Raw genomic sequence first — 23,325 nt, forward strand, 5'->3', positions numbered from 1 at the left:
AGTCCTTCCTGTCAGCAGCAAGTCCTTACAGGGAAAAAAAATGGAAACTCGCAGAGCACTAAGGAAACAAAACGCTATCAAGAGCCCACAATTCACATCTAGCTTGTAGTTCCAGTTTGTTTTTAGGTAAGTGCCTGTCCGTCCCTGGAGAAAGTCGGGGCCTCGGCACGGGAATGCAGGTGGACCCAAGTGGCTGGCCTGAGTGGAGAGGACGCCCAGACCCAGGAGCACCGTCTTCCCTGCCAGCATTCTGGGAACCCGCAGCTCACACACAGGCACCTGGGAGGAAGCGCTGGCTTCCACACTGAACAGCAAGGGGCCTCCGCAGCAGCCCCCCTCCCCGGAGCTGGGAAGGGAACGGGGAGCCCCTTCCCCTGGACGCTCCCCTGCTGCCCCCCCTGCCGAGCAAGCGCGCTGGTCTCGGCTGCCATCAGCACAGCTGTCACAGCCTCTCTTCTGGCTTCAGAACACGCTGGAAAGAAAAACACAGCCCTTTTCCTGAGCGTCACCGAGTTCCTCTGCCAATCCACCCTGCAGGTTCCAGCCCGGGTCCTCTGCAGGTGTGAACCCGCAGCTGCTCTACAGCTCACCCCGGCCCCGGGACCAATGGGGCCTCTGAGACTGGTGCTTTAGGACTGGAGGCTGATGGGCAAGGCCAGGTTCCTGTGCTAGGGGGTTGTACTAAAACTGGGGGAGCAGGACGACTTGAAAGCCACTCTAGTGATGGCTGGGGACACGCTGCTGGAACAAACCGTGGGAGCCGTGTACAGAGGCCAGAGCTGCCTGCACCAAGCCCCGTTTCAGCTGGCACGCCCTTCCCAGGTTAGCCAAGGACATAGAGCACCCGGAGCAAGACGGGTCACGAGCCGGGAGTGGGGAGGATACATCCCCCTGGGACCAACTCTATCACAAAGGGAAAGCTCTAAAGATGACACTGGAACCTCCCCTCGCCCACGGGAGCAGGACAAGGATGTCCACTGCGACCACTCAGACCACTCCTATTCAGCACTGCACTGCAGGTCCCGGAGAGAGAAACAAATGGAAGGCATAAGGACTGAAAACTAATTAATTTACAAGTATTTTTAATTTCTTTTTTTCTAAGGATTTAGTTTTTTGAAAGAGTTACAGAGAGAGGGAGAGACAGAGAGAGAGGTCTTCCATCCACCCGTTCATTCCCCAGACGGCAGCAACAGCCAGGGCTGGGCCAGGCTGAAGCCAGGAGCCAAGAGCTTCCTCCAGGTCTCCCATGTGGTGCAGGAGCCCAGGCACTTGGGCCATCTTCTGCTGCTTTTCCCAGGCCATTAGCAGGGAGCTGGATAATTTCTTCTTTTAACATAATGGTTTATATTTTGGAGATAACTTTTTTTTTTTTTTGACAAGCAGAGTGGACAGTGAGAGAGACAGACAGAGAGAAAGGTCTTACTTTTTGCTGTTGGTTCACCCTCCAATGGCCGGCGCGGCTGGCGCGCTGCAGCCGGTGCACCGCGCTGATCCGGTGGCAGGAGCCAGATGCTTCTCCTGGTCTCCCATGCGGGTGCAGGGCCCAAGGACTTGGGCCATCCTCCACTGCCTTCCCAGGCCACAGCAGAGAGCTGGCCTGGAAGAGGGGCAACCGGGACAGAATCCGGCGCCCCGACCAGGACTAGAACCCAGGGTGCCAGCGCGCAGGCGGAGGATTAGCCTAGTGAGCCGCGGTGCCGGCCGAGATAACATATTTTTAATTTACAGTATGGTCAAAGGGTTTATGAGTCTATTAAAGAATTCAACAAATAAAAAGATTATTTATAATTATTTTGTAGGTCATGGGATTACACATGCAGGACAAAGCAAAGAATCTACGGACTAATTATCAGTACTAACAAAGTGAATTCAAAAATGACTAGATAAGGCAGATATGAAATAACCAGTACTATTTTTAGATACAGAAATGAATACCAATATATATGAAAATGCTAACAGTGTGAGGAAGCATAAAGCAACCAGGGAATAACTGGCCCCGCGGTGTACAGGACCACGGCGCTGCGAGCACTGCCGACAGTACCTGCTGGACGCTGGCTTTCCCACCTGACGGACAGGGCCAACGCAGGCCTCAGCACAGTCTCAGGAGGCGTGCGTGTGGCTCCAGGACACAAAGGACCACCCTCAGGCTCAGCAGCAAAGTGGGAGACTCCATGTCAGATGACAGCGGCCCCGTCACCCACAGTGTACCCAGGAGAGGCATGGAGAAGTGGGAGATGCTATGTCAGATGACAGCGGCCCTGTCACCCGCAGTGTACCCAGGAGGGGGCGGAGAAGTGGGAGACGCCGCATCAGATGACAGCGGCCCCATCACCCGCGGTGTAACCAGGAGAGGCACGGAGAAGTGGGAGACGCCACGTCAGGTGACAGCGGCCCCGTCACCCACAGTGTACCCAGGAGAGGCACGGAGAAGTGGGAGACGCCACGTCAGATGACAGCGGCCCCGTCACCCGCGGTGTAACCAGGAGGGGGCAGAGAAGTGGGAGACGCCATGTCAGATGACAGTGGCCCTGTCACCTGTGGTGTAACCAGGAGGGGGCAGAGAAGTGGGAGACGCCACGTCAGATGACAGAGGCCCCGTCACCCGCGGTGTATCCAGGAGAGGCACGGAGAAGTGGGAGACGCCACGTCAGATGACAGTGGCCCTGTCACCTGTGGTGTAACCAGGAGGGGGCAGAGAAGTGGGAGACGCCATGTCAGATGACAGTGGCCCTGTCACCTGTGGTGTAACCAGCGAGTCTTGGCTGAGTCCTGTCCGAGTCCTGGCTGCTCCACTTCCAGTCTGGCTCCCTGCTAAGTGCACTGGAAAGGCAGCAGACGATGGTCCAAGTCCTTGGGCCCCTGCACCCACGTGGGAGACCTGGAGGTCTCCTGGCTTCAGCCTGGCCAAGCCCCGGGCATTGTGGCCATTTGAAGAGGGAACGAGGGGATGGAAGATACCTCCCTCTCTTTCTCTTTCTCTAATTCTGCCTTTCAAACAAATAAAATAAATCTTTAAAATAACGAAGTCCTGAATATGGATTCAGCATGAGCCTTACTCCCAAGAGACGTAGGCTGCCCCCTTGTGTTTGAAGAGAGGACCTACAGCTGCGGGGACAGCGGCAAGGCTGCCCCACCCTGGCCACCACCTCCCACCTCTGTGTCCATGGCATCGAGAGCCTTCCAACAACTCAGAGCACAAATCCAGCGATACGTCTGCTTGTACAGGACACGTACCCAAAGGACTCAGAAAGACAGGAGGGCAACTACCCAGCAATTACACTCACATAATATTTAAAACGCTAACAGAAAGAAGCCTCATTTATCTCTATCAATACCAAACAAAAACACCTTGCAATTACCAAGTCTGGCTGCAGACAGGGCCTGTGAGAGCTGAACAGCAGGAACACCCACACACCACTCACAGCTGGGGATTCCTAGCACTGCGGCCCTGAGCCAACCAGGAAACAAAGAGCTGCAATGATAAATACACAAGGCCATAACCACAGCAGGAAGATTGAACGTACCTCTCAGGAACTTAAAACGAGCAGGAACATCAGCAATGATCAAGTTCAAGCATCATTAACAAAAATGACCCCGTCTCAGACTGCAAGCCGATTGTTTTAAGCGCACGTGGGATATTTACAAAGACTGGCCATGTTCAAGCCATAAAACAAGTCTCTGTAAATTTCAAGAGATTTATCAGAATGCATTACCTAAAAATAAAGGAATAACCTAGAAATCCAATTTTAAAATAATCAGAAAACCACCCAACTTTTGCAGTTAAGAAACATATTTTTTTTTTTTCGACAGACAGAGTTAAGACAGTGAGAGAGAGAGACAGAGAGAAAGGTCTTCCTTCTGTCATTAGTTCACCCCCGAAGTGGCCACTACGACTGGTGCATTGTGGCCAGCGCGCCGCGCCGATCCAAAGCCAGGAGCCAGGTGCTTCTCCTGGTGTCCCATGCGGGTGCAGGGCTCAAGGACCTGGGCCATCCTCCACTGCACTCCCAGGCCACAGCAGAGAGCTGGCCTGGAAGAGGGGCAACCAGGACAGAATCCAGTGCCCCGACCGGGACTGGAACCCGGTGTGCCGGCACCACAAGGCGGAGGATTAGCCTAGTGAGCCGTGGCGCCGGCCCCCACAACTTATTTTCTAAGGCTTGGATATAAAAACTAAATGAGCTGACAATGCGATAGGGCCAGCACTGTGGTGCAGCAAGTGAAGCTGCTGCCTGTGGCACTAGCGTCTCACATGGGTGCCAGTATGAATCCCAGGTGCTCCACTTTTTTTTTAATATAGATTTATTTATTTGAAAGTCAGAGTTTCACAGAGAGAGGAGAGGCAGAGGAGGGAGAGGGGGAGGGGGAGGGGAGGGAGAGAGAGGGAGAAAGGTCTTCTACCAGCTGGTTCACTCCCCAATTGGCTGCAATGGCCACAACTGCACCTATCTGAAGCCAGGAGCCAGGAGCTTCCTCCAGGTCTCCCACATGGGTGCAGGGGCCCAAGGACTTGGGCCATTTTCTAGTGCTTTCCCAGGCCATAGCAGAGAGCTGGATCAGAAGTGGAGCAGCCGGGTCTCGAACTGGCACACATATGGGATGCTGGCACTGCAGGCGGTGGCTTTACTCGCTACGCCACAGCACTGGCCCCTGTTGCTCCACTTTTAATCCAGCTCCCTGCTAATGTTCCTGGGAAGGCAGCGGAGAACGGCCTAAGTACTTGGGCCCCTGCCACCCAGACGGCAGACCCAGATGGAGTTCTGGCTGCTGGCCTGGTCCAGCCCCAATCATTGCAGCCATTTGGAAGCAAATTAGTGGATGGAAGAGTTCTTTCTCTGCCTCTCCCTAAGTCTTTCAAATAAATAAATCTTTTTTAAAAAATTACAGGTACATCTCAGTTCCAGACACTGATACAGAAATACCCAGTCTCAGGGGTGGGCACCTGGCACAACGGTTAAGACACAGGCATCCCGTATCGGAGTGCCCAGGCTCAAGTTCTAGCGTCCTGCTACTGCACACTGGAGGAGGCAGCAGTGACTCAAGGAGCTGGGGCCCCGCCACCCCACGGGAGTTCTGCATGAGTTCTTGGCTGCTGGCTCAGCTTGGCCCAGCCCCAGCTATGAGGGCACTGGGGAGTGAACCAGAAGATGAGCAACTTCTCTCTTTCCCTACCTACTGATCTACCTTCCTTCCTCCCTCACTCCCTCTCCCCCAGATAAAATAAATGTTTAAAAATAACTTATGCTGCCAACACCGCGGCTCACTAGGCTAATCCTCCGCCTGCGGCGCCAGCACTCTGGGTTCTAGTCCCAGTTGGGACGCCCGCTCTGTCCCGGTTGCTCCTCTTCCAGTCCAGCTCTCTGCTGTGGCCTGGGAGTGCAGTGGAGGATGGCCCAGGTCCTTGGGCCCTGTACCCACATGGGAGACCAGGAGGAAGCACCTGGCTCCTGGCTTCAGATTGGCACAGCGTGCCGGCACCAGCTGTAGTGGCCATTTGGGGGGTGAACCAACGGAAGGAAGACCTTTCTCTCTCTGTCTTAACTCTGCCTGTCAAAAAAAAAAAAAAAAAAAAACTTATGCTAACATCAATAAACACAATCCTCCAATATATGCAACACCAGTACCTCATGACTGAATTGAGTACAAAGTTGGTTTCACATAAAAATGTCCTATCAGGGCCTGGTGTTGGGGCACAGCGGGTTAGGCTGCGGCTAGCGATGCCGGCATCCCACGCTGGAGGGCCAGTCCCAATCCTGGCTGCTCTGCTTCCAACCCAGTTCCCTGCTAACCCGTCTAGGAAGGCAGAAGATGGTGGCCCAAGTGCTTGGCTCTCTGCTACCCCCATGGGAGACTTGGATGGAGTTCCTTGCCCCTGACTTCAGCCTGGCCCAGCCGTCGCTGTCGCAGTCATTCGTGGAGTGAGCCAGCAAAGTGCTCGCTCTCACATGTTCTCTCTCGCTCCCTGCCTTTCAAATAAATAAATAAATTTATTTATTTTAAATTATTTTTTAAAATCCTGACAATATAACTCACAATAGCATATTAAAGGAGGAAAATCATACGAATATTTCAAACACACGCAACAAAGTCACTGAACAGATTTTAAATTCATAACTAAAATGTTTCAAAGTATGACTACAAGGACCTTCCTAATCATTCATAAAGTAACTTAAAAAAAAAAAACCTACAATGATAAACTGTTGAAACCCATGCCTGTGAGATCAAGAGTAAGACAAAGGTGCCAACCACTATTTCACTCACACACTGAACCGGAGTCACAGACAAGTAAGAAAAAGACCTAAGGGCTGCAAAAAAAAAAAAAAAAAAAAAAAAAAAAAAAGATATTTGCTAACAATATGACAATATGACTGAATACGTGGAAGGTTTGTAAGTTCATAAATGAGATTAAAATAATAACCCAATAGCTGAGCTCATGGACTTTCAGTTATACCAAACAGAAGGGGGGGCTTCACAACTCTGCAAGGCCAGCACTGCTGTGCTACTGAGGTGAGACACAGACATCACAAGACGGCCACCGACACTCACGAACACGGACCAACAAATCCCAGACACACACTAGCAACCAAACCCTGTAACAAATCAAAAGGATTATTCAGCACAGCCAAGTCTGGCGTATCTCAGGAACACAAAGCCGGTTTCACATACAAACATTAACTGATGGGAGACCCCATATTAATAGAATAATGGCCAAGGTCCCATTTGTACATTCCAACACTCTCACATGACTTAAAAAAAAAATCAACAACCAACACACTGGTAATAGAAGGGAAATTCCTCAACATGACAAAGCAACTACAAGACCCACACCCAGCATCAGACTTCACGGGAAAGAACGGCTGCTTTCCTCCTGAGACAGCACCGAGACAGCAGTCGCCTCCCGTCACCCTCGTCAGACTCTACTGCACGTCCTATCCACGGCAGGAAGGCCAGAAAAAGAAGGAAAGGGCATAGCAATCACAACTTCTGCAGAAAAACTACCCATTCACAGACGACAGGATTTTACAGAGAGAATTCTACAGAATCCACTAAAAGCAATCAGTGCTAGTAACAACTCCAGGAAGTCACCAGATGGAAGATTTTCATGCAAAAATCAACTCTTGTAGGCGGGCGGGTGCTCTGGTGCAACAGGGGAGCCGGCAGGTGGGGACGCCCATACCCCCATCAGAGGGGCTGGGTTTGAGTCCTGGATCTGCTCCTGATCGCACCATCCTACTCACACACACCCTGGGGAGCAGCTGAGTCCCTGGCGCTCATGTGGGAGAACTGGACTCTCCCCAGCTTCCAAGCACTTGGAGAACGAAAGGCTGAGAAACAGAGAGAAAGATGGAGAGCGCTTCCATCCATCGGTTCATTCCCCAAATACCCACAACAGCCGGACTGGAACTCAATCTGGGTCTCCGCGGGGGGTGGTAGGGACCCAAGTTCTTGAATCAATCTCCCAGGGTGTACACTGGCAGGAAGCTGGATCAGAACCAGACATGGGGCTGGTGCTATGACATAGCAGGTAAAGCCGCCTCCTGTGACACTAGCGTCCCAGATGGGTGCCAGTTAGAGTCCCAGCAGCTCCATTTCTGATCCAGCTCCCTGTTAACATACCTGGGAAAGCAGCAGAGGATGGTCCAAGTCCTTGAGCGCCTGCACCCATGTAGGAGACCTGGAGGAAGTTTTGGCCTGGCCCAGGCTGTTGCAGCCATTTGGGGAGTGAGCCAGCAGATGGATGGTCTCTCTCTCTCTCTCTCTCTCTCTCTCTCTCTCTCTGCAACTCTGCCTTTCAAATAAATTATTAATTCTTTTTATTTTTTTAAATAGTTTTTAAAAAAGCTTTTTTTATTTATTTGAAAGACAGAGTTACAGAGAGAGGGAGAGACAGAGAGAGAGGTTTCCCATCCACTGGTTCACTCCCCAGATGGCTGCAACAGCCAGAGCTGCGCCAATCCAAAGCCAGGAGCCAGGAACTTCTTCTGGGTCTCCCACGTGGGTGCAGGGACCCATGGACTTGGGCCATCTTCTACTGCTTTCCTAGGCCACAGCAGAGAGCTGGATCGGGAGAGGAGAAGCCAGGACTAGAACCAGCGCCCATATGGGACGCCGGCACTTCAGGCCAGGGCTTTAACCTGCTGTGCCACAGCACCAGCCCCTAATTCTTTTAAATAGAAACAAAGAACCAAAGCACTCTTGATATGGGAATCCCAAGCAGCCACTTAACTCCTGTGCCAAATGCCTAGCCTCTCAGTGGTATTTCTATACACTAGCAATGAATACTCCAAAAATGAAATTTTTAAAAAGTCCATTCACTGGAGTATCAAAATGAATAAAATATTTTGGAATACATTTAACCAAGGTACATGAATTGTATCCTGAAAACTACAAAACACTGTTGCAAGAAGTTTTATGGGGCCAGTGCTATAGCGAGTGGGTAAAGCTGCTCCCTGCAGTGCTGGCATCCCATATGGGCACCAGTTCAAGTCCCAGTTGCTCCACCTCTGATCCCGCTCTCTGCTGTGGCCTGGGAAAGCAGCAGAAGACGGTCCAAGTCCTTGGGCTCCACCTGCGTGGGAGACCCGAAGAAGCTCCTGGCTCCTGGCTTCGGACTGGCCCAGCTCTGGTCATTGTGGCCATCTGGAGAGTAAACCAGCAGATGGAAGATCAATATCTTTTTTTCATTTTTCTTTTCTTTTTTAAAGATTTATTTATTTGAAAGTCAGAGTTATACAGAGAGAGAAGGAGAGGCAGAGAGAGAGAAAGAAAGAGAGAGAGGTCTTCCATCCACTGGTTCACTCCCCAATTGGCCACAACGGCCAGAACTGTGCCGATCCGAAGCCAGGAGCCAGGAGCTTCTTCGTGGTCTCCCACGTAGTACAGGGGGTCCAAGGACTTGGGCCATCTTCTACTGCTCTCCCAAGCCATAGCAGAGAGCTGGACCGGAAGTGGAGCAGCCGGCACTCGAACCGGCACCCACCTGGGATGCCAGCACTGCAGGCAGCAGCTTTACTTGCTACGCCACAGCGCCAGCCCCGGAAGATCAATATCTATCTATCTCTCCCCCACCCCACCTGCCTTTCTATAGCTCAGTTTTTCAAATAAATAAATCTTTTTTTTTTTAATTTTTATAAGGGGGCCGGCGCCACAGCTCACTAGGCTAATCTTCCGCCTGCGGCGCTGGCACCCTGGGTTCTAGTTCTAGTTGGGGCACTGGATTCTGTCCCAGTTGCCCCTCTTCCAGTCCAGCTCTCTGCTGTGGCCCGGGAAGGCAGTGGAGGATGGCCCAGGTCCATGGGTCCTGCACCCCATGGGAGACCAGGAGGAAGCACCTGGCTCCTGGCTTCAGATCGGCACAGCGCACCGGCCATAGTGGTCACTTGGGGGGTGAACCAACAGAAAAAGGAAGACCTTTCTCCCTGTCTCTTTCTCTCACTAACTCTGCCTGTCAAAAAATTTTTATAAGGCTTAAATAAATGAAAAGACATCGTGTGTTTATGGATTGTAAGACCTAATAATTGGCAAAACTCCAAGTGATCTACAGATTGAATACAACATACAACACAATCAACATGGCACCTTTTTTTTTTTTCCAGAAATAGTAACATATATCTGAAAATTCACATGGAAGCAAGAGACACAAATAACCTACATAAACTTGAAAGAGAACAAAGTTGGGAGTACTTACAGCACCCACCTGCAAACCTTACCACGGAGCCACACTGATCAAAATGGCATGGTACTGGAACAAACGCAGACACAAAGAGCGACGGGACAGCCCCGAGAGCAGGGAAACCAGCCCTTACGGTTAGCTACGGCCAGCCGACTTTTAACAAGGACGCCAAGAACGCTCAGTGGGGAGAAGCAAACGGTGCAGGAGCCGCTGGGCATCGTGTGGGAAAGCAACTGGACCCCTCAAGAAGGCTAACTCAGAGCGCATCACAGACCTAAGTCAGAGCGCTCCACCGCTAAGACTAGAACAGTAGGCGCCTGACTTCACAGTGCGGGGTAGGCAATGGGTGTCGGATACAAGGGCGTAAACTGGACTGGATAAAGATTAAAAGCTTTTGTGCTTCAAAGGACACCATCAGAGAGTGAAAAGACAGAGAAGGGGAGAAAATATTTGCAAATCCCATATCCGACAAGGGACTTGTATCCAGAATATTTAAACAACAACAATAAACAGACATTTCTGCCACAACACACAAATGGGCAACAGGCACGTCCTCCATCGTCCGGGCAACGCACAGCCCAGGGGAGGCCACCGCGCACCCTCCAGGACCCTCGGACAGCAGCAACCAGAGGGGAAAATGGCAAACAGCAAGCGTGCGTGAGGCTGGGGAGGAGCAGTCGGCCAGCTCCTCAGCAACGTGGGGCAGCGCGACCACTTGCCTTCCAAGCTCTGAAAACCCACATCCGCACAAAAACGTGCGCGTCAGCGTTCAAGCAGCGTGCTTCCTACCAGCTCCAGAGCGGAGGCCGCCCGGAGCGTCACCTGAGCAGATAAAACATGCAGGACACCCGCACAGGGCCGTGTTTTCAGCCACTAAAAGCAAGGACGCACTCAAGTGTTACAGCAGAGACGAATGAACACCATGACAAGTGAGAGAAACCAGAGGCAGACAGCACGCCCCGTGTGACGCACCAGGGCAGAGCAGCCCCAGAGACGGGGGGCTGCAGGGAGAGGGGCAGGCTGCGGGACAGGCCTGGGGTCTCCTCTCCAGGCGACGACTGTGCTTGGGAACGAGCTGGCGGTGGTGGGTGCACGGCGTCGTAGGGCCACCAAATGCCACTGAACTGTCTATCTAAAGATGGGCAACTTCGTTACAAGGATTTCACCTCAAAAACCAATCAGGCTTTAAAGACTCAAATATGAGAAGAAAAACTATTAAGACTTTGAAGAGAACACAAGAGGCATCTCTTTAACCTTGGAAACAGGACGGACTACTTAAAAAGGACCCACAAAACACAATCCAAAGTATTAGTCATAAAGAAAAGAACTGATCAGTTCAGCTACGTGAAGCACTCTAAAGCATTTAAAAGGGGCCGGCGCTGTGGCGCAACAGGGGAACCTACCACCCACACAGCTGGCACAGCCGGCACCCCGTAGCGGAGTGCCAATCCAGTTCCCCGGTCATCTGCACGAGGTGCAGCAGGAGATGGCCCAAGCACCTAGGTCCCTGCCACCCATGTGGGAGACCAGGATGGGTTCCAGGCTCCTGGCTTTGTCCTGGACCATCCCCAGCCATGGCAGCCATCTGAAGAGGGAACCAGCAGATGGAAGACCTCTCTGCCACTCTACCTTTCAAATAAACAAATCCTTGATAAATGTGCTGAGTCCAGACCCCAGAATGTCTTCACCCCTCCACCCAGGAATCCCACTTTTCAATGGCTACTCTACAGAGTCAGGAAGGACGGAGCATTTCTGTACAAAGACTTCTACATAGCGTTATGTAGAAATAGATAAAAATGACACGTTCTAAAATCCAACACTGCGCCTTATTTTCCAAACTGACAGGTGCTGCACTTGGTTGCCATGAGCATGAAGGCTCTGTCCTCGCGTTCTCCCTTGGCTGCTGGGTTCTGTCACGGGAGCCGGGAGGCGTCAGGTCGGCTCTGGGAGATCCCTCTACGAATCCCTTTCAGCTACCAGGTGGCAGCCAGGCCTAAGCAGGTGGAACGCGACAGCAGGTAGCTTGCAGGAAAGCCCAGCAGGTCTGGGAGGGGGGCTTGGAGGAGGGGACTGTGGAGAGCACACCCCGTCAGGGGTCTGGGAGGAGGGGGGCTGTGGGGAGCACACCCCGTCAGGGGTCTGGGAGGAGGGCGCTGTGGAGAGCACACCCGTCAGGGGGCTGGGGGGGGGGGCTGTGGAGAACACACCCGTCAGGGGGCTGGGAGGAGGCTGTGGGGAGCACACCAGTCAGGGGTCTGGGAGGAGGAGGCTGTGGGGAGCACACCCGTCAGGGGGCTGGGAGGAGGCTGTGGAGAGCACACCCGTCAGGGGCTGGGAGGAGGGGACTGTGGAGAGCACACCCCGTCAGGGGTCTGGGAGGAGGGGGGCTGTGGGGAGCACACCCCGTCAGGGGTCTGGGAGGAGGGCGCTGTGGAGAGCACACCCGTCAGGGGGCTGGGGGGGGGGGCTGTGGAGAACACACCCGTCAGGGGGCTGGGAGGAGGCTGTGGGGAGCACACCAGTCAGGGGTCTGGGAGGAGGAGGCTGTGGGGAGCACACCAGTCAGGGGTCTGGGAGGAGGGGGGCTGTGGAGAGCACACCCCGTCAGGGGGCTGGGGGGGGGCTGGGAGGAGGCTGTGGAGAGCACACCCGTCAGGGGTCTGGGAGGAGGGGGGCTGTGGGGAGCACACCCCATCAGGGGGCTGGGAGGAGGGGGGCTGTGGGGAGCACACCAGTCAGGGGTCTGGGAGGAGGGCGCTGTGGAGAGCACACCCGTCAGGGGGCTGGGAGGAGGCTGTGGAGAGCACACCCGTCAGGGGCTGGGAGGAGGGGACTGTGGAGAGCACACCCCGTCAGGGGTCTGGGAGGAGGGGGGCTGTGGGGAGCACACCCCGTCAGGGGTCTGGGAGGAGGGCGCTGTGGAGAGCACACCCGTCAGGGGGCTGGGGGGGGGGCTGTGGAGAGCACACCCGTCAGGGGGCTGGGAGGAAGCTGTGGGGAGCACACCAGTTAGGGGTCTGGGAGGAGGAGGCTGTGGGGAGCACACCAGTCAGGGGGCTGGGAGGAGGGGGGCTGTGGGGAGCACACCAGTCAGGGGTCTGGGGGGGGGGCTGTGGAGAGCACACCCCGTCAGGGGGCTGGGGGGGGCTGGGAGGAGGCTGTGGAGAGCACACCCGTCAGGGGGCTGGGAGGAGGGGGGCTGTGGGGAGCACACCCCGTCAGGGGGCTGGGAGGAGGGGGGCTGTGGGGAGCACACCAGTCAGGGGTCTGGGAGGAGGGCGCTGTGGAGAGCACACCCGTCAGGGGGCTGGGAGGAGGCTGTGGAGAGCACACCCGTCAGGGGGCTGGGAGGAGGGGGGCTGTGGAGAGCACACCCCGTCAGGGGGCTGGGAGGAGGGGTACTATGGGGAGCACACCCCATCAGGGGGCTGGGAGGAGGGCGCTGTGGAGAGCACACCCGTCAGGGGGCGGGGGGGGGGCTGTGGAGAGCACACCCGTCAGGGGGCTGGGAGGAGGGGGGCTGTGGGGAGCACACCCCATCAGGGGGCTGGGAGGAGGGGGCTGTGGAGAGCACACCCCGTCAGGGGGCTGGGAGGAGGGGGCTGTGGAGAGCACACCCCGTCAGGGGGCTGGGAGGAGGGGGGCTGTGGGGAGCACACCTGTCAGGGGGCTGGGAGGAGGGGGACTGTGGGGAGCACACCCCGTCAGGGGGCTGGGAGGAGGGGGACTGTGGGGAGCACACCCCGTCAGGGGTCTGGGAGGAGGGGGGCTGTGGGGAGCACACCCCGTCAGGGGGCTGGGAGGAGGGGGGCTGTGGGGAGCACACCCCGTCAGGGGTCTGGGAGGAGGGGGGCTGTGGGGAGCACACCCCGTCAGGGGGCTGGGAGGAGGGGGGCTGTGGGGAGCACACCCCGTCAGGGGGCTGGGAGGAGGGGTACTATGGGGAGCACACCCCATCAGGGGGCTGGGAGGAGGGGGGCTGTGGGGAGCACACCCGTTGGGTCTGGGAGGAGGGGGGCTGTGGGGAGCACACCCCGTCAGGGGTCTGGGGGGGACTGGGGGGAGCACACCCGTCAGGGGGCTGGGAGGAGGGGGGCTGTGGGGAGCACACCCGTCAGGGGGCTGGGAGGAGGGGGCTGTGGGGAGCACATCCCGTCAGGGGGCTGGGGGGCTGAGGAGAGCACACCCGTCAGGGGGCTGGGAGGAGGGGGGCTGTGGGGAGCACACCCGTCAGGGGGCTGGGAGGAGGGGGGCTGTGGGGAGCACACCCTGTCAGGGGGCTGGGGGGGGCTGTGGGGAGCACACCCGTCAGGGGTCTGGGAGGAGGGGGGCTGTGGGGAGCACACCAGTCAGGGGTCTGGGAGGAGGGCGCTGTGGAGAGCACACCCGTCAGGGGGCTGGGAGGAGGCTGTGGAGAGCACACCCGTCAGGGGGCTGGGAGGAGGGGGGCTGTGGGGAGCACACCCCGTCAGGGGGCTGGGAGGAGGGGTACTATGGGGAGCACACCCCATCAGGGGGCTGGGAGGAGGGCGCTGTGGAGAGCACACCCGTCAGGGGGCGGGGGGGGGGGCTGTGGAGAGCACACCCGTCAGGGGGCTGGGAGGAGGGGGGCTGTGGGGAGCACACCCCATCAGGGGGCTGGGAGGAGGGGGCTGTGGAGAGCACACCCCGTCAGGGGGCTGGGAGGAGGGGGCTGTGGAGAGCACACCCCGTCAGGGCCTGGGAGGAGGGGGGCTGTGGGGAGCACACCTGTCAGGGGGCTGGGAGGAGGGGGACTGTGGGGAGCACACCCCGTCAGGGGGCTGGGAGGAGGGGGACTGTGGGGAGCACACCAGTCAGGGGTCTGGGAGGAGGGGGGCTGTGGGGAGCACACCCGTCAGGGGGCTGGGAGGAGGGGGGCTGTGGGGAGCACACCCCGTCAGGGGGCTGGGAGGAGGGGGGCTGTGGGGAGCACACCCCGTCAGGGGTCTGGGAGGAGGGGGGCTGTGGGGAGCACACCCCGTCAGGGGGCTGGGAGGAGGGGGGCTGTGGGGAGCACACCCCGTCAGGGGGCTGGGAGGAGGGGTACTATGGGGAGCACACCCCATCAGGGGGCTGGGAGGAGGGGGGCTGTGGGGAGCACACCCGTTGGGTCTGGGAGGAGGGGGGCTGTGGGGAGCACACCCCGTCAGGGGTCTGGGGGGGACTGGGGGGAGCACACCCGTCAGGGGGCTGGGAGGAGGGGGGCTGTGGGGAGCACACCCGTCAGGGGGCTGGGAGGAGGGGGCTGTGGGGAGCACATCCCGTCAGGGGGCTGGGGGGCTGAGGAGAGCACACCCGTCAGGGGGCTGGGAGGAGGGGGGCTGTGGAGAGCACACCCGTCAGGGGGCTGGGAGGAGGGGGGCTGTGGGGAGCACACCCTGTCAGGGGGCTGGGGGGGGCTGTGGGGAGCACACCCGTCAGGGGTCTGGGAGGAGGGGGCTGTGGGGAGCACACCCCGTCAGGGGGCTGGGAGGAGGGCGCTGTGGGGAGCACACCCCATCAAGGGTCTGGGAGGAGGGGTGCTATGGGGAGCACACCCCGTCAGGGGTCTGGGAGGAGGGCGCTGTGGGGAGCACACCCCATCAAGGGTCTGGGAGGAGGGGTGCTATGGGGAGCACACCCCGTCAGGGGTCTGGGAGGAGGGGGCTGTGGAGAGCACACGCCCTTTGGGGGGCCCCCTCTGGCGTGCCGCTCGTGGATCCAGCGAGGGTCCTTCTCCCCGCTTCCCGGCCATGCATGGACTCACTGCTACACCGCCCAGGGAGTCATTCCCTTCCACGTGGGGCTCCTGCATATCCACGGGCCACAACGACGTGCGTGGAAGTGTGATGTTGCAAGGAACGTTTTTGATTATTCGTTTTAAAAAGTAATGAGAATCAGATGAAGACAATCGATTTCAGAGAATGAAGAGGCTTGGTCTAACAGGGATCTTATCTTCACATCTCCACAAGCCAGGCAGGACGTACTCCAGAATGGGCCAACAGAGTGGCATGTATCCTGCCATCCATCCACACAGGGCCCGGGCATCTTCATGGTCAAGTCCACCGCCAGGAGCTGCCGTTCTACAGGATTTCCACCCTGAAACAGCTTTTTCACAGATGAACACGACCTCGACTCAGGAACTGTCCAAGTGAGCAATTTTCAAAAATATATTTATCTTACTTATTTGAAAGGCAGACTTACAGAGAGGCAGAGGCAGAGGCAGAGAGAGGGGTCTTCCATCCACTGGTTCACTCTCCAAATGTCCACAATGGCCAGGGCTGGGCCAGTCCAAAGCCGGGAGCTTCTTCCAAGTCTCCCACATCGGTGCAGGGCCCACAGACTTGGGCCAGCCGCTGCTGCTTCCCCAGTGCGTTAGCAGGGAGCTGGATCAGAAGCGAAGCAGCCGGGACTCAAACCAGCATTCATATGGGATGCCAACGTTGCAGGCGGTGGCTACACCTGCTATGCCACAATGCCCACCCCTAAGTGAGCATTTTTTAAGTGTTCTTTTTTCTATTTTTAGACATCTAATTCTATAGATTATTTTTGTGACCCCTTCTAAACATCTCAGATGCTGGCTCAAAGAACTGCTTTTTTGAATGCTGTAGCACTTTAAAAAAGCAGTGAGAAAAATCCTTTCAAACAGAAATTCTGAGTTTATCTCATGGGGTGGGGGTGGGGACTCAAGCAATTGTATAGCAAACCCTCTGAAATAAATGTTTAAAATAGAAAGGGTCTGTTTTTTCAGTGGGGAAAAATCATTGCTTTAAAGTACTGAAGAGCCTTGTTTCGGTGATGAAGAATGGCCCTGCACGTACTAACTAGAGTCACACCCAGGAAGCAAGGCTGCAGGCCTAATTAAGACAATAGGTAACTGAGGAGCTAGGGTGCTTGTGCCATTTGTCAGCCAGGCACAGGTGGAGACAGAGCCTCCCGACTCCAGCAAGGGGAGACGGTGCGGCCTCGTCCGAGGCGCGGAGGTGACTCCACAATCTTGGAGTGGAACGTGGCCAACAACGGGCAGTGTGCTCCTGCCATGGTGGCCATTTGGGGAGTGACCTAGTGGATGGAAGACTTCTTTCTCTCTCTGCCTCGCTTCAATTCTGCCTTTTGAATAAATAAATAAATCTTTTTTAAATTTTTTTTAAAATTTATTTGACAGAGTTAGTGAGAGGGAGAGACAGAAAGAAAGGTCTTAAATGAGTCTTTTTAAAAGGTGGGGGGAGGGAGGGAGGGAGACCCACTCCCTGAGGGGCTGTGTCTGGCACTCACAATCCTCCTGCTGGGCCACGTCTCCACCCCTAACACCCCGCCAAGACCACACCAGCTCCTCCCGCTCCCCAGCCTCTCAGTGATTCTGGTTCTAGTCCTCGAAGCCTCTTCTCAGACTCACTGAGTCATCCCTGCGGCGTCTGGACTGTGACCTCGCTCTGCATCTCCTCGTCATCAGCGACGGACCACGAGGACAGGCACTGAGAAAGGAACGGGCCTCCTGGGGCTGTGCAACACCACACTGCAGGCCGCGCGGCCTGACACCTCTGGAGGCTGGGACCCCAGGGGGCCCCCGTGTGTTCCTGCAGCGTGTGTCTGTGTCCCACCTCCTCTGCTCACCGAGGGTTACTGCCCGCCCACAGGACCTCATCGTCACCTAACTGCCCTTAAAGGCCCTGCCTCCCAACTCACCGACATTCTAAGATACTGGGGGTGTGGGCTACAACTCAAGATTTTGAGGGGACTAAGTTCAACCCCCAACAGTTTCTATCCAACACCAGAAGGCGTCAGATACACAGCACGGTCACCAGCTACGACAGCCCGTCCCTGCTCCTGCAGGCTCTGACCACCACAGCCAGCTTCCCCCGCTGCCCACTCCTTGGAAACCCAGGCACCAGCAAGGCCTTCCTGGGGAAGGGGGTGTCCCAAACCCCTCTAGGGGCCCTCCCAGCCCTACGCTTCTCTCCCCAGGCCCCTCACTTTCCTTCCCCCAGGAGACAGGGGCCGTTGTGACTCCGCGCAGGCCGCCTCCCCTCGGTGCTGGCGCCTTGCCGTGGCTGAGCAGTGACCCACCACACGGCCATGGCGCCTGTTCTGCAGCACTTCACCACCTGACAGAATCTTCTAACCACGTCCATCGCTTCCTTCACAGCCTCAGCTTCTCTGTGCCACGTCCACTGTCCTGCAGTGAGTACACACTCCATGAACTACCTTCTGACGTGGCCTCAAGGGCCTGTGTGTACACTCTCAATACGTACTTGAGAATAACGTGCGCTTCCCAATTTGAGGGAAATGTGCAGTGTGCCACAACAAATGTCTACCACTGGCCGCTGATGGCAAGCGGCAGGACAGGCGACACGTCCAGCCCCGGCCATCTGCGGCTACACCGCACTCCACGACGGGGCAGTCATCCGCCTCACACGGCTGCAAAGGCTTAGTATGAGCACTTGGCAGAGAAAGCTCGCCAGCCATTCCAGCAGAGGGTGTTCAGCGACCGTCGCCCTTCCGTCTCCGCTCAGAGCGCTGCTCTTGAGCCCACGACAGTCACGGTGGCAATTCCGTCCATCTCGGCCTTGCTGCCTTAAGGATACTTTAGATCATTCCATGTTCCTGGCGCACCAGCAGCAGCCGCCCCGCTGGCCCCTGCCACTTCCTTCTGCTGTGAAATGTGTTTGAATGATACTGTCACTAAACCAACTTCATTAGCATCTCTCCCCCAGGCTTCCCGCCCAAGCTGGACCTCCTTCCTCCAAGGGCTCTAGCTGTCCGTGTCCTTGGGTCAGCAAGTGACGTCCACTTCCTGCAGTAGTGACCCATGCTTCATTTCCATCGCCTAGGGTTGCATTTGCTTTGGGTCCCACCTCTTCTGTGCTTCTCACCCTTTCTTCTGGATTAAGCCGCCGACTCCATCTCTCACCCCTACTAACTTGGAACTTAACCTTTCCGTTTCCCCGGACATTCTAATGTGAATTCTAAGTCAGAACGCTCCTCAGTATCTCCACTCTCCTCCAGCAAAAGTAACAGCTCAATTCTCATCCTCAGATTTAAACGTTAATATTGGCCAGTATTTTAGCTTCACTTTGCCACTTTTTATTGTGTTTTTAATGGAGAAATACATCATCTGTTTTCAAAATAGCACTTGAAAATACAAGGAGTACAGATACCAGTTAACAAAGCAAACTTCAGTCATAAGGCACTACGTACATCATATGGAAAAAATAGTCTAATATTCAAGGAATCAAAACTAAAATTAAAAGCTCCCAAGTTTCCAGCTTGGGAAAAGAAGGTAGTAACATGAAACATTTAATAAACTAACGTTTTTCCAAATATGTAAACAAAATGACAAGACTACATTGGTGCCTGGCAAGTTCAACCTAAACCCACAGCTAGCTGGTCCGCACAGAGCCCGTGCACAGCTAGATGTGTTATGGTGGTGAATGGCAGGGCGCGTGCACAGAGCAGCAGGACGCAGAAACGCTGCGTAGCAGACACGAGTGCGGCGGGGAGAGCAGGTCTCACCCGCTCACTGCCTACAAGGAAACAGACTACTCCAACTTGGAAAATTCATCTAAAACGATAGTCTAAAGTTTAACTGCAGCTTAACGTGAAAACCACATGTGCGGTGGAAAGGAAGGCAGCTGGGAAGGGGGGAGAAGAGGCGGAGCCAGAAGCAGTCTCACCGACCGCCCACTGGGCATGCCGGGGTTGGACAGGACGCAGACAGAACACGGCAGGCTCTCACCCGCTGTCCCTCGTGTTCCCTACACGCAGACTCCTGGCGCTTCACCGTGAGGGCTCCTCCTGTGAATCTAAAGAAAAGTATTCCTCATCTTCGGCAGGACTAATCAAAAGCAGAGAAAGCCAGCTGGACGGGATGTGCTTGCCCAAGCTTTTCCTGTCTCTACACGTAACATTTACTGACGGATTCTGGCAGGTCACTTTAAAATAAACACTGGTTTGACATTCTTGGAGAAAATGCCTTTTTTGCCTATATTTTCAGAATTGGACTTCTCTATAGGCAGGTCATATTCTATGGAATGTACACAAATCCCCATCTATGGAAACCAAACGGCCACCTAAGGGCAGTACTGGGTCTCAAGGGCACCGTATTAGCAAGGCTTCACTGAAGTACTGGCCATGCAACCCAGATCTGGTGCTTTGTGCCCCATGACCACAAGAGTCTGAGTTTCACATCATGGTTTAGAAAATACTAGTATCCCGTTTTTAATGAGACAACATACAAGCACATCCCTTGTGCATACAAGCAAAGAAAACAGACAGGGGAGGCAAAAAGCTTCTTTTGTGTTAGGACAAATGATTGAGGACAGAGAGTAGGCAGGCTTTGTTAGCTCCAAGAAAATGTCTGATCACTGATTATACAGTCTCTATAATAATTTCACAGATAAAACCAATGTATCACATCGTGACCATGTCCCATGAAAACCAAAGCTTTACTAGTCACTGTTTTGATGTCAAATGTCTACCCTTGGAGTGGACATTGCCTTTCAGAGGGTGACAGCTCTCTCACAGGCACTGAGCTAGATAACACTTAATGCTTTCTCTGATGTATGGTACACTGCTATGTAAGGGTACCTAACTTTAAGATTGTGATAAAAACCTCTTCAGGAAAGAACTGAAATTCATCAAGTTGAAAAATCTAAAATTAGTTCTAAAGTGCATCACTGGCATAAAGAATTCTGTTGGTTAGACTGGCAATTCTCCCAACAATGCATCAAGCATAAATGCAGTCCAGATGTCAGTCGTGGATGTAAATACAGCTGGAGGTTTTCTCTTCTTCAAGGGCGGCAGTCCTCTGCGGGAGTGGATGCACCTTCTGCGGGTGCTAAGTGACAGCACTCCCAGCTTCACTTACCAACCTGGAGTCCCGACCCAGATCAGCCCATGAACGAAGCAACCAGAGGAGCCCAAGTCTGCTCTGAGTCCGCGCTGAGCCGTCTGCCGGCCTCCTTCTCCTTCTCTGGGATGTGAAGACAGCAGGCTGAGCTGGCAGTCGTCTCTCTCCAGTCCACCTGTCTGACTGGCAGGACCAGGGATGGAGGGAAATCTGTGCTGGACGTTTCCTGAGAGGCCGACAGAGAAGCTGCCCGCCGAACACTTGCACCTCATCTGTAACTGTCTCTCCCGGGTTGCTCCTCGTGTGTTCTTGTTTCTACCCTCCTTTCCCGTGAGGTCAGTGTCCCTAGACTCCTACTATGGGGTTAGGGATGCTGGCTGCTGCACTTCCTGCAGGTATGGGTGGATGGCTCACCAGACACGTTGAAGAAACGACTCTGGTGACGGTGGGCTTTGGTTGTGAGGCAGTCTGAGGGCCGCCTTCACTCAGCACAGCCCCAGCGCCTTCGCTGGGACTCAGGGGTTGCGAGGCGACCTCAGAGGGCTGCGTGCTGCTGCCCAGAGACACTGACAGGACAGCCGGGGCAGGGCTGCTTCTGCCCGGGCAGCTGCCCGTCACGAGGCCAGTGGGCGAAGGCACGGGCATGCTGTTCTCGCTGTCGGTGCCGAGGCTGCTGTCACTCACAGCTGTCAACCTGACGCCCTCAGCAGGGTGCTTCTTCTTCTGTAGCACATGATTGGGGAGCAGCTGGTGAAGTTCTTTTCTTCTCAAATGCATTGCGTCAATTTTCATATCCATTTCAAACGTCTTGCTATTGATTGCCTGCCTATACACTGTATCTGTGAAAGACTGAATATCATAGGTGAGGTCAATACTGAGAATTTCAGAGTTTTCTGGCTTCTTTAAGACTAGCCCGATCACCCACATCGTGCGAAACTCCTCCTTGTCAGGGTTCTCCTTGGGTGCCGGAAATGACTGTGGATTCACATGTGCCAGCGTAATAAATTCATTCTTCTCCAAGCTCCCAACCAGGATCCGAATCTTGGATTCCACCAAGCCCACCCACTCCAGGTGTTGTTTTTCCGTTGGCGCACTTGCCAAAAGTACAATATAATGCTTGTACTTTTGAAAGAAGCTTGGAGCCTCAAAAAGTTTGGACCACTCCGCCTTATTCAGCAAAATTTCATGCGTGATAGCAAGCCCTTGCTTGAACTCCTCAATCATGACCATCCTGGTGGAGACGGACACGTTGTAGGTGGAGTTCTGCTGGGGATACGCCGGGGTGATTATGGGCATGAGATGGTACCTATCACTGGGGTTCACTCTGGGGTCCCAAACAGGCAAATTCAGATTCCGCTCCTCGGGCTCTTTCAGCAACACCGGGTTTGGCCATTCCCATTCAGAGAACACCAAGAAAAACTTACGTACAAGAGTTGATGCCACTGCATTCGGATACAGCTGGCAAGTTCTCGCCACCAGCATAGCCCAGGAGACGCCTCCAAGGAAACCTAATATATTGGAGTAGATATTGTGGCATTTGGCCCACAATTTGATGGCTCTCAGAGTTAACCTGAAGTTGTCAATGTCTGGTACCAGATGTAAAATTTCATCAGTTACCCGGCAACCATTAAGACTTCTTATGCATCTGATATCTAAGTTTTTCAGCAAACTGTCGTCTCTCAGGTCCAGATCTTCCGGAATGGTCTGCAGGGCTAACCTCGCAAACAAAATGTCGATCTCCACCCCATCGAAACACAGTTTTATGACTGGGACAAACGCCTCCTCCACAGCCCTTAAGTCTCTGACTTCTTCCCGCAGCTTCAGCTTGTCGTAGAAGGAGGTGAAGAAGTCGCTGCGATCCACGTGCCTGGGCGCCACGCACAGCGCGTCGATGTCGGCGCCCTTGGTGTGCACCCCCAGCCGGTAGGAGCCGAACGTGAACAGCCGTCCGCCCACGCTCTCGACCACGGCTTCCGGAAGGCTCCTGCTTTCACTGATTTCTCGTATCCATTCCTTGACCAGATTATTTAACTTCTCCAGAATTAAAATCCTGCTCTGCAGCTCCTCCTCCTCCTCGAACACGCCGAAGGGCCGCAGGGTCTCGATCAGCTTCTGGGTGAGCGCGCAGTCGGTTTCCTTGGGGGCGGCCAGGCTGATCGGCGACGAGATGCCATAGCGCTTCTCCGGCGGCGCCTGCGCCGGCGCGCCCGGGGCCGGCACCGGGAACGGCATCATCGCTAGCGCCGGCCCCGCCAGGGCCCTTCCGCCCCCACCCCAGCCTCCGCGGCGGCCGCCCGGGGCATGATCCGAGGCGGCGGCAGGGGCGGCGCTCTTCCAGCCCTGGTGGACCCTGCTCCGCGCCCGCGGCCTCAAGCGCTTCGCCTCCTTCCCCTCGGTGCCAACATGGCGCCGGGGCTCGGCGGCGGCGCTCAGGAGCAACCGCGCACGCGCGCGCCTGCGCACCGGCCTCGGGCCCCCGGGGCGGAGCCCATGGGCGGGGCCTGCCAGACGGCCAGGGCTTGGCGGCCGCGGGCTCCAGGCGGGAGGGGCGGGCCAGCCACCGCACGTGCGGCTGCGTCCCAGGGCCGGCCATCTGTGCTGGCCATGTGGTCGCCCCACTCGGTCCCAGGGCCATCTGCGCCGGCCGCGGTCGCCCCACTCGGTCCCAGGGCCGTCTGTGCTGGCCACGTGGTCGCCCCACTCGGTCCCAGGGCCGTCTGTGCTGGCTACGTGGTCACCCCACTCGGTCCCAGGGCCGTCTGCGCTGGCCGCGTTTGCCCCGCTCCGTCCCAGGGCCGTCTGC

At 55.7% G+C, this 23,325-nt stretch overlaps 2 protein-coding genes across 4 annotated transcripts in view; both read right to left on the reverse strand.

The window, feature by feature from the left end:
• Window positions 1-23,325, reverse strand: part of RADIL (Rap associating with DIL domain) — a 68,188-nt gene that overhangs the window by 26,995 nt on the left and 17,868 nt on the right. The gene's annotated exons all lie outside the window — the stretch shown is intronic.
• On the reverse strand, window positions 18,735-22,972 carry PAPOLB (poly(A) polymerase beta). The gene has a single exon (XM_002723064.5). It carries the CDS (start codon window positions 22,755-22,757, stop codon window positions 20,868-20,870), a length of 1,890 nt encoding a protein of 629 aa, XP_002723110.3. The 5' UTR covers window positions 22,758-22,972; the 3' UTR covers window positions 18,735-20,867.

Source organism: Oryctolagus cuniculus, chromosome 19 (assembly GCF_964237555.1).
Source record: "Oryctolagus cuniculus chromosome 19, mOryCun1.1, whole genome shotgun sequence".
Lineage (NCBI taxonomy): Eukaryota > Metazoa > Chordata > Mammalia > Lagomorpha > Leporidae > Oryctolagus > Oryctolagus cuniculus.

What these genes read in the sequence shown, in the direction of transcription:
- PAPOLB (XM_002723064.5), bottom strand. Translation starts at nt 22,757, where the DNA reads ATGATGCCGTTCCCGGTGCCGGCCCCGGGCGCGCCGGCGCAGGCGCCG.